Here is a 12,018-nt window from a genome sequence, read left to right as displayed (position 1 = left end):
GAAATATGATAGCTTGAGCTCTTTCTGAATGTAGAAACATAACACATACCAAGTCAGCTTTAGCTGGATAGCAAACACTTTGAATTTTTAAATTGTGCTGAATAAAATAATTTGTAAGATGTGCATTACCTTCAGAGGAAGAATCTTCTATAATCAACTGCATTAATTCTATTTGGCCTCCTTCAGCAGCATGATGCAGTGGGGTTGCATTTAATTCATCCACTTTGGTGAGACCGGAACGGTTCTTCTTAATGAAGCTTCGAAGCCTACAGGCACTTCCATCTGAAATCACCTATTTTGAACACAAATTTTCTCTGTTATTTTCATAAAGAAATACACAAATCCTGATCAGATCAAGTAATCTGAAAAATTCAGATTGACTTAACTGATAGCAAATCACACCCAGATGAGAAACAGAACAAAAAACGAAAATGTAAGTAATTTAGAATACCTTCTTTCATCTTCTGCAGTGAAAATGATCCTTCTACCACAGGAAAACTAACAACAACAAAAAAAAGTCATCTCTTTCTCCTACACCTTTCTGCAGCTGTGGCCAAATAAGTGAATTTAAGAGAAAGTTAAAAATAATAATCTTCTCTTCAGGACATTTCTGCGAAGACTGACTTTATGTGCTGGGCTTCCAAGCTTAGCCCTTGGGTTTGTATGCTTTTTTGTATGTCAGAGCAATCAACAAAATCTTCAGTTTACAGCACAACCCTAAAAGCATCCATTGGGATGCTCTTCAGACTGAAACAATCCAGTGTCTTCACACTGGATTACAACAAAAACCCCCTGACAGATCAGCTGTCTAGCAGCATTACCCAACTCTTGTGCTACTTTGCACCCAAAGCCCGCTATGCAAAACGTACTGATTCTCACTCAAGAAAGTTAAGATTGTTTCAAAAACTATACTTGTATATAAGGAAAAGTGATAGTAAAATATTACAAGATATTAAAAAGACTACAAAGGAATTTCAAGAAATGGGAGAATAAAGAAAAAAATGTATACCAAAATAATGCAACCTTCCTCAAAAAGAGTGAGCAAGCAAACCAGGAAAATAAAGAATGACTGTTGCCTCCTGAACTGAAAAAAAACCAAACAAAAAACAAAACAAAACAAAAAAACCCACAGAAACAAAGTAAAACTTTTTCTACAGGATCCCTCACAACAACTGAACAATTTTTTGCTGCCTTTGATTGGATACACCTTATAGGACTGCTCATTCAAACACTTAAGCACATGTTTAACTTCCTTCAACTTAATAGTCCCATTGACCTCATTAAGGTTAGTCATGCAAATGATGCTACAAATGCATTTAAAGATATAGGAGATTGGGGCCAAATGCAGGGGTAGCGTTTGCTTCAAAAGTGCAATTAGAAAAAGCTAATAGAAAGCAGGTGATACCAATATGAAAGAATTGTTTAGAATGACTCAACAGTCATAAAAATCAGAGGTCAATTGCATACACAAATATCTACACATTATACACTCTAAAAATCTATTTAAGAAAACTTTTTTATAGAGTCATATATACAGGCAACCAGGAAACAATCTTGTAATCCTCCTTATTTTATAATGCAATTTTAGTTGTAATGAATTTTAAATCTTTCCCCTAATTTAGATCACATCTCATGGCTTTTTAAGTTGGGACTTCTTATGCATGTAGGACAAAATAGGGCTGAAATACTGCACATCAAGAATTTCTAATACCAAAAATAAGACTGCAGAGCTTCGTGAACAAAATAAGAAAGGAAGAAGAAAGGTAGATTTGCCATGTAGTTAAAAAAAAACAACCAAACAAAAAAGCAGAGCAAGGCTTTTACCCAACAGCAGCTCTTTCTGCTCCTTGTGACAAGCTCCAGAGGGACAGACGACCCTCAGAGCAGCACCATCCCACCTCATGCAGTGGTCCAGCTGCCCCAGACAACAGCCAGCACACAAAATACAGTTGGAAACGATCTCTTGAGGTCACGAAACCCTTCTATGCTCTTTGGCATACATGTTCAGGGAACTTCGGAGATTTTTATGAATGGGTTATCATTTGTATCATAACCAACCTCTTCACTGGCTTAATTATTCCTACTATTAAAAGATGCTCAGCCTAGCTCTCCCCCACAGCACATGAGTACATCACTTCTGGTTCTGTTCTCTATGGAAGAGGGCACTGATTGCATCCTGCCCAGAAGCAATTTCATGCTTGAAGGCTGTGATGTTTCCCTTTCCCTTTATACGAGTTCATCTCAACTTTCTTTTTGGGACACTTTTACAAGACAGACAATGTACTTATTGCCACATCAACCTCCAGTCAACACAGCACAGCTCTTCAGATGAGCAAGGGGAGAGCGCAGCCCTCAACAGGACCACGAAAAGGAACGCTTGGAGGAATGTTTGTTAGGAACGTAACCATCAGCAGCCCGCTACAGCTGCCCCAGAGCCCCACCTGACCACCTCACAGCCCTCCAGCACCGCCAGCCCATCTCGCCCGAGTCCCGCACACACAGCCCAGCCCTGGGTGCCAGCTTTTCTCCCTCCCCAAGGGACCGCCGTCCCCACGCACCTTGAAGACATCCTGCGAGGCGACGGAAGCGGCATCGGCCTCGCAGACGACGCCCTGGTAGGCGCTGGACGAGGCCGCCTTCTCCCGTGACTGGCACAGCCGCCACAGAGAGCGCTTCATGGCTCCGAGCAGCGCCAGCCCCGCCCGCTCCGGATACCTGCGAGGCGAGAGACAGACTGAGGGACGGCTCGGAGGCAGCGGTAAAGGAGGCGGGGAAAGCAGACGGGAGCTCCGGCCGCTGCCCCGGGAGGAGTGCCGCTCCCACAGCGGGGCGGGCAGCTGCCGGCGGGGCGAAGGAGAAGGCGGCTGCGGGCACTTGTGCGCGGAGGTAGTGCCTCCGCTAGGGCTGGTGCGGGACGGGGCCGTGGGGTCGCGGCTTTTTGTTTCATCTGCCTCAACTTCTGTCGGCGAGGCAGCCCTAGGGGTCTGCCTTGGGGTATAAGCGTGGCTGTCGATGCAAGACCTGCAGCGATGTGCAGAAAGAAGGGGCGCCATAAAGTTCAGCAGCCGAGTGGGAGCCTTCTTGGGCACATGGTGCGATCTTACGAGGAGAAAATCTCCTCACCGTGGGCTGGGTAAGGAGGGCCGTCGGTCAGCAGCCCTCGGTCCCACCAGGCTGAGCTGTCCCGAGCTGCCGCATCTTTCTGCCTTGACGTCTCAACCTCTGCTTGGTCCTCCTGCGAGGCGTTTGTTTTTAGCAGTAAATCTAGACCAGCTTGTGCAAAGAGTAAAAAGAAGCATTGCAAAATATTTCAAAGGGTTAATTACTAAAGAAACGTTAACGGAGTCATCCTGAGCATTTAATGGAATCACTGTAGCTCAGAGGAACTGATGGTTTACTCACTGTGATAAGGACAGCTAAGCCAAAGGTCAGCCTTGCAGTCCCAGCTCAAAGCAGTGGCTGGGCAGATGCTTGGAAAACAATAGGAAGCATGTGGGATTGCTTTTTGGCAATGTTCTGTGTTTACAGTATACAGCAGCTAACAAGCTTCCTGAACCAGGTGTTGTATCCAGCTCAGCCATCACTTTGCAGTTCTCCATTACTTCACTCAATCCTTTTGGCAGCCCTTTTTATTTTGTTTGCTCCACAATGCCCTGTGGCATTAAGTGCCATAATTTCATTATGTAGTTGTGAAAAAAAGAAGCTTTCTTTTATCACTAATTTCACTTAGTATTTCTTAACATTCTTTTTTTGAGAAATAGAATTGTTTGCCATTTTTAGCCCTGATAGTGTTCATAATTTCAAAACTTTTTTCCATCTCTGCTTGCTGATGAGGCATCTTAGGGAATCATAGAATCATTAACATTTGAAAAAACCACTGAGATCATGAAGACCAACCCATCACCACCATACCATGCCTGCTAACTCTTGTCACTCCATGCCACATCTGTTCTTTTCTTAAACACTTCCAGGGACAGTGACTCCACCATCTCCTGAGCAGCTCATTCCTATGGGAAGCCTTCCTTTTTGTATCACTAACACCCTCATTCTGCTACTCTGCATCATTCCTATCTTCCTTTTGAAATAGGATGACAAGACCTACGTACAGAAGTCACAGTAGATTCACACAATACTTTTTGTTAGTTGTTCATTTTTTTTTCTTCATTCTTCTGAATGTTCACAATGATATTTGGTTTTTGGAATGCCGCTGAGCTAAGACTCCAGGGAATTTTTGCCACTCCACCACAAACCCTTTTCTGAGTGATGGTAGTATAAACAACATTAATTGTAGTGTAAGGGCACTTAGTGTTATGTTTCCCCTGTGTGCCCACTTAGCATTTATCAGTGTTAAATTTTATCTGCTATTGCATTACTGTGTCACCAAATCTTGTGGGAATCCCAACAATTATCTTCATCTTTTGGTCATTCTGAAAAATTCTACAATACCTTCCAGATCACCAGAGTATCTTTACACTCTTTATAGGGTCCTAAGGAACCTTGCTACTTAGTAAACACTGTCCATGTATTGCTATTCCATGTTTTATAATAGGATTCAGGAGATCCTTCTTACTTGTCCTGTGACAATTTGACTTTGCTAAGAGATTATAAGGGGGTGTCCTGAAGAATTTTCTCAAATGCACCTACCACTGATGTCATATGTACCTTTCCACTTGCTAGTGCCTTCAAATAATTCCAAAGCTGCATTTAATGCCGGGCTTCTCTCTATGAATGCTGAGTTCACTGCTTTGATCCTACAGCCTCTAACTCCAGAGTAATGTGCAGCAAGTTGCTTTGAATCACACAGCATTAACTAAATAGCCTTAGGATCATAAGGTTATACAGTACGAAAACTAACTCAGGTGTTTTAAAAGCTTGTGGTGTAGAGCCTCAATCATATTAATTTTCAGACAACAGGCAACATTAAAAATGAAAAAAAAAATAGATTTATTCACCCCACATTTTTGTACTGCATGCATTCAACACTAGCATGTTTAACGTACATCTTTATTGTTACGTCACCATTAACTCTGATCAAAATAGGATAATGTGTGCTATAGTAAGCAGGCAAAACTCAAGAAAGCTGTCCATTATTGCCTTCATATGTCTTGGAACTAAGTCACTAGAGAAGCCCTTTGTACATCTATCCCCTTTCCTGATACTTCCATTAACAGCAGCTTCAGTTGGAGAGATTGCTCACCTTTTCATGGTGAAGCTCCCTTTAATTCCCTGTCTAGACTTGTTTTCTCTTGCCCACAGACGTCTTGAAGTCTTGAAAATATTCAACTCAACAAGTAAGATTCTAAACACCATATAAAGAAAACAAATTCTATTTTCTGCAAGAATCATTGGAAATAAAAGGAGAGATCACTGAAAATATGGTAAGCATTAAGTTCTTATCTATCATCAATTTTTTCTTAATGAACTCCTATACTGCAGTCAGAATAACACTGTGAAAAAACAGAGGTCATGATCCTCAAACAACCGATCTTTTACTTATTTTCTGAGAATGCTGTCCTCTTCTTCAAGAATTATTGTTAGCTTTCAGTCTTCTAGTAAATGCTCAGAAGATCATTCAGACTGTGAAAACTAATAGAAACACTTTTCCCAGGAGGAGTCAAATGGAATTGTAAGTAGGCTGACCACAGCTTTTATTTCTACATGATGATTTGACATAAGGAACTAATTCACCTAAGTAGTCAGAGAATAACCTTTCTTAAGTCTGTTTTTTTCCCAAGAGTAGATTAAAATGCATTTATACCATTTTATTTCAAACATGATCTTGCTAATGGCTGAATAGCAGATCCATTAGCATAAGCAAAATTCACTGAAGGTGACTACAGAATAACATTTCATTAAAAATATGATTGTTTAATAATTAAATTGTATATACAGGAAATATCCGCCATTCCAGTTCGGTAGCTTTAGTGATAGTGCACTGCAATTTTGTTAAATCTGTAGGCATAGGAGCTGCAAATTTAAGCAAAGAACAGTAATGAAAAGGATGTACTGTTCGCTTTTTACTTTGGAAGTGCTTTATTTGGTAACAGTGTTATTCAAATTATCATAGAATCACAAGGTTGGAAACGACCTTAAAGACCCAGATGGCTTTTGACTGTCAGACTGCTGATGTCTGACTCCCAAGCCCACTGGATAACTTACCTTCTTTTTCTGCCTCCAGGAGTTTTTGCAATCTTACCTGCCTTATTCACCTGCCTATGGCTAAACCCAGCAATCATCTTTGAAGCAGAAACCTCAATCTTGGTCATCCCATACCAGTCAAATTGAGGAAAAGACAAACTATCAGCCTTCAGAAACTTTCTGGTCCATAATGTCCAGTCAGATTTAAGTGCGGTTTTTTGGACTAATTGATTCCCATTCTGGACATTGCAAAGGTATGCCTCTAGTTGTACAAGCTCTAAATAATGGGATAAAATCAGTCATGAAATACAGGTTCCTCAAGATATTCATACATGAAATGCTTAGGCAAGGATTTGTCTCAGGCAAGACACACTTAGATTTATAAAAGCCTAAATTCTACCTGCAGTCTAACTTATGAGCTTTCTTTCTGATAGTTGGTACATTCAGAAAGAATTATTTGTTCGTGCTATTTGGTCTTTCCTTATCAGCTGTGTATTTTACATTGCCATTGCGAACCTAGTAGTTCCTCATCCTAACTGAAGATTTGTCTTACACAGCTTATATGTTGCTGGGCTGTAAAAGATCAGCACATTCATGTAAGAGTATTTATCATTTATCATCAGATTATCTGCCTACTTAGGAGCCTTTTTCTCTTCTGGATATCCTATGCAGGAAAATTTGTCTTCTATAAGAACATCTTAATCACATAACTCCTACTTTTCCATGTCAGAGAAGCTGGAAGGTACTTTTTGATTTTTTTTCTTCCAGAGATATAGCCTTTTCTCATTGGCAGGAGGGATGTTATTGATAAATATATCTAAGATGACTGTCTCAAGGAAAACCTGTCAGAATGTGTCCCAGGAATTCATAACATGCTTTAGGAATTAAATAGTTGAATTTACCATATTCAGTATCAGAAAAGCAAAATAAATAGGAATAATTCCATATTACAACTGTATTAAATGCTGTATTTATTGTTGTGTCGAATATATAATAACAGTACATGTTGTTTCCAGCAGTCTTGAATGTTGACATTCCAAAGTTATTGTTTTGACTGTATTTCTAGCCTTACCCCCATGTCTCTTGCAAATTCTTGTTTATATTTATTTCATACATTTATATTTTGCTTAATCTTCCTTCTTTTCTTTACCTGACATTATTTTCTTTATGTATGTATGTTCTGTAGTTAAAGATTATCTTCCCCCTAGTTTCTGCTAACTATATTTTATTTTTCATACTAAGAGGATTCACTTCTCTAACCTCCTTATGTACAAAGGTTCTAAAAAAAGCTTGTGCCTTACTGTACCAGCATTTCTAAGCTCTAAAAGAAGCTCTAAAACCTTTTCAGTGGTTAACCTGAACATTCTGTGTAAGTATTAATGAATAAAAAATAGAATCTATATTGACAAAGAAGCCAACACTGAAGGTTTTCAATATATGCTCTTTATGGATATCACAGACTGGTATAACACCAGTTTTTTCAAGTAGCATGCAGGTCTGATTATCTGTGTTAGATTACATTTTGATTTCACTTCTTTCAAATATGAGTAAATTATTTTCCAAAATATCTACATGAATTTTGTTTCTTCTCAAAGAAATGCTGAAATGCCCATGCAATTACACCGGAATTCTGAAGCAGATCTTTTGGTGTACTAAACTATGGTTTTTATTAAAATTCACTAAGATTTGTACCATGCAGTCCTCCAATTATATGAATTTATGCCAAATTTACATTTAAATATGAATTCCAAATATTCCATCCTGTATTTCTAACACATCTCCCTAATCAAAATAAGAATAAGCCCAACAAAATTCTGAAGGACAGAATTTGAGCTACAGGAAAACTATAATCTGCTTACCATTCAAGAAGTTTGCAGGTGATTTCTCTCGGAAGCAGCACATATATAAAGAAAAAAAAGATATGACTGTTTGATTCCTTATCTGATGCTTATATCAGCAAATTCTTGTGACGTGTGAAGCCACCAGGTATGTCATCCAGTGGTTTGTTCCGTGCAGACAGACTGTTATTTAAAAGATATGGAATGCATTGCTCAGCATGGGAGGAGCGTCGGTATTCATCAAGTGATACTTGAAGCATTCTTTTTTTAATATTCTGATCAAAGCCCAACCGTTTTTGTTCCTGGCTGCAAATGTACCTTCTGTACCAGAAGTTTTTTCTAATGCAATATCTTTGAGTAGTTTCAGTTTTGTTAGGTAGTCACTGGAGGGTACTTGTTTACCTATTTGCAGTGTACTAATTGCTTATAATGGAAAATCTAAATATCACTGAAGAGGAATACTGTCTACTTATGAAGATTCACTTTACTAATAAATGTTTCAAAAATCAGAGTTGGCACATAAAAAGTAGCAGACTGTGATCAATGCCTAATGCAGTATGGAGCAACATAAGAGTTACATGTGCTTTATTTTTGAAATGTACGTAATGCTTTCCTTCCTGCACTTTTATTTTGAAAGTACCAAAATTTCTTTATTCGTTTGTACTGATTTTCAAGTGACTCCTTGGCCCCATCTACATCGTACTGAAAGTAGAGCTATACAGTTCTCTGATGCTAGAACAGAGCACTGAATGCCACCGTGGCCAGAGTTTTGATTTAGAACAATGTTTATTTGTGCTGGCTTTCTTGGAAAAGTAGTTTATATATTGTGAGCAGATTTAAGGCCTGTGCAATTTCTTCTTTGTGCTTCAGAATCTATGAATCTTACTGATTTTCAAACAAGGGATTTGATTTGTGGTTCAGAGAGGCACAGTTTCAAACTTTTCTATCACATCAAAATTTTGATCACCCTGAATCTTGACAACATCAAAATATTTAGAATGAGGATTTTATATTTAATTGATTCTCTTAAATTGCCCCTTGGCAAGGATGGAACCACTAATTCAGCATCTCGTTCTTCCTCAGCCTGCCGAAATGTACCAAGCCTTGCAACTCAGCATGCCAACTCCTTGTTCATGCCCAGGAAAGCTTAGTGATTCAAGAAGACAGATGAAAAACAACATTCTAACATACCAACAACCAAGCAACTTCAGAATCTCTCTTTAAAGACTTGCCTGTCATCATTACATAATTCTATTTATGTTTAGGGATATTTAAGTTCCTATCTCCTAAATAGCCACTGTTTAAAAAAAAAAAAAAAAAAAAAAAAGCCAGACACTTTGTTATATGATGAAGGAAAATCTCCAGGATGCAACAGTGCTAGGCAGAGTTGTCCCAGGGTCCTGAAGGAACCATCTGATGTAATCACCAAGCCACTGTTCGTCATAAAGTCATGCATGTCTGTTGAACTCAGCAACTGAAAAAAGGTAAATATCACTCCCATTTTTAAGAATGGTAGAAAGGAAGATCCAGTGAACTTACAGGATGTCAAACTTCATGTCTGTGCCTGGGAAGATCAAACAGCAGATCATTCTGGAAGCTATGTGAAGGCACATGCTAGACAAAGAGGTCATCTGGGACAGCAGCATGGCATCATCAAGGGCCGATCATGCCTGACCAGTCTGGGGCCTTCTGTGATGAAGTGATGGAATTGGTGGACAAACCAAGTATCAGACTGGGAGAACCCCTTGAAAGCAGCTCAGCAGGAAAAGGAATTGGGATTCTGGTGGACAAAAAGCTGAACATGAGCCAGCTGAACATGAGCTGAGAAGCTAGTAAAATACTATTAAAGTGTTTTCTTTCCTGACAGCATGTTGTACTTTAATGAAAATCTTTATAAAATGAATTTGATAAACACACTCACAAGTTATGCATACTGTTAAAATGCATCTGGTATTCAGTGCTGTAAAATGTGAAAAATTTTGACAGGTCCACAATTAGAAAATAATTGGGAAAAAAAAAAAAAAAAAAAAAAAAAGTCCAAATACATTCACTTGAAGTTACCCAATGTTCTTCAACGTTTTCTGTGCCTAATGACTCAATTTCTGTTCTCTGGAACAGAAGTAAGTGCAGTATATTTTAAAGAAAAAGGCAAGAATAATATTGCTCAAATCATGTAGAATATATTCTAAGGATTCAACTACTATTGAGTTCAAGTGTTTTTCAGCTTTGCCCACTGTGTTAGATTTTGCAATGGCCATAGTGATTCAGTGCTTAAGTAGAACAGCGCATACAATGGACACTCATATAGTAATCAATTACGTTGCATAGGAAGTCACAAGATAGCAGCATGCTTACTTACAGTGATGACCAAGACCACATCTGTTAATATGACTCATTCTGTTTATTGAGAGTCATAAACCATTAAAAAAATATATTTTTTTTTCTAAAAGCGTTGTTAAATTACACAAAGGTACTCAGTAGGTGTATTTGAAAAATGTAACTGTATTTCCATGAAATATGAAAATAAAAATGAGAGCTGCTGTAAAATAGGAATATGTTAGAAAGATTTGTAAGATGTTTGTGTCTAAGAAAGTCCTGAATGCACAAGCTAGAAGTCTAAAAATGTTGCAGGCCTTAGGATTGGCTCATAGAAACTGAGGCATAAGGTCACAGAAAAATGGGGTATAAGACTTATGAATCAGAGCTACGTTCTATGCCTTGCTTTCATCATAACACAGCTAAAAAGACTGTCTTCCTCTGCCATCTGCATATACCCTAGCCGTAACCTATTTAAATCTGTATTTTAAATATTTACACTGGATCCCTTTTTTGTGTTTATAACAGTAGTAGAAACTTTATAATGTGGATTTAGTTAGAACTGTAAATACTAGCTTGGATATTAATAGCGTTCCTGCAAACACAGTAAATTGTGTTTTTATTTACTTCCCATATCTGTCTAAATTAAAAAATATATATAAATTGTTGGAAACAACACAATAAGCAGAACACAGCCAATGAAGCATTCCGTAGATACAGTTTGTTCCTGCACTTCTTTAATCCTATTCAGCTACACAGTCATCAGTCTGGCTGCTTGTGCCACTTATACTGGACTGATCTGAACCAATTATCAACTTTGAAGTAATAAAGCTGGCGAACCTGAGCTCAGTGGAATGCTTTAATAGTGAAAGCAGCACAGTTGCTGTAGATGGTGCTTCTGGGTTTGACAAACTGAGAAGAAAAACCAAATAGAACGGGTAAATAGAAAGAAGCAGGAGGAGTATGCAAGAAAGTAACAACAATAAATGCAGCCTAATTTCAAGAGTAAAACCTTGGTTGCTGTAAAATAATCACTTTGAAAACACAACAGAGCATGAAGGTCTCCTTATAGGATTCCAGATGAATTTATTAAACTCTGAGTACTCTTTCTCAAATGAGCTCAGCCTTTCCACTTTTCGTCTGTTTAAATCCCACATGTTTCTACAATATATGTATTTTATGGTTTTTACTTGGTCAAAATGAGAACAAAGACAGATCTCATAGAATCAGTGACTGGAATTCTTCCAGAATGCTGAGAATTATATTCACTATAATTAACAATAAATGCAAAATGCAGAATTAAAAAAGCAAATGTGTGCTTATCAGAGATTAAAATGGCTTAAGATTTAACATCTCAACCAAGGTTGTTATATTAAAACATTTGCAAATTGCAATTAGTACATGCTGTTCCTTATAAAAAGATGGACTTAATATGTATAGTGTCTTATACAACTGCATATATAAGACAGAGCTCAGACACAAACAGAATGATCACATAATCATCATCATGATAGGGGTATTAGACTCCATGATCTCTAGAGGTCAGTCCCTACAATTCTGTGACTCTGTGATAATAAAATAGAAAGAGCTATTCTTAAAGTTCTCTGGAAAAACATAAGAAAATCTCAAAAAGGGAAGTGTTACAATACAAAAAATGTACAATCCGGATGGAATTATTTTTAGTTTTGTAAGAGGAAAGAAGCAGAAAACTGTAGCTTAAACATGC

General features: G+C 38.1%; 1 protein-coding gene across 1 annotated transcript in view; it reads right to left on the bottom strand.

Moving 5' to 3' along the window:
* TRPA1 (transient receptor potential cation channel subfamily A member 1) overlaps window positions 1–2,678 on the bottom strand; it is a 34,381-nt gene extending 31,703 nt beyond the window's left edge. The window contains exons 1-2 of the mRNA XM_042809104.1: window positions 2,559–2,678; window positions 130–292 (exon numbers count right to left, since the gene is read on the bottom strand). Of these exons, the coding sequence (XP_042665038.1) occupies window positions 130–292; window positions 2,559–2,678 (283 nt within the window). The remainder of the gene's footprint in view (window positions 1–129; window positions 293–2,558) is intronic.
* Between the last annotated feature and the right edge of the window lie 9,340 nt (window positions 2,679–12,018).

This window comes from Centrocercus urophasianus, unplaced genomic scaffold (assembly GCF_019232065.1).
Source record: "Centrocercus urophasianus isolate 14NV4802_14NV808 unplaced genomic scaffold, USGS_Curo_1.0 seq_11, whole genome shotgun sequence".
Taxonomy (NCBI): Eukaryota; Metazoa; Chordata; class Aves; order Galliformes; family Phasianidae; genus Centrocercus; species Centrocercus urophasianus.
The sequence above is the reverse complement of the archived record's forward strand: the minus strand, read 5'-3'. Positions and strand labels throughout refer to the sequence as shown.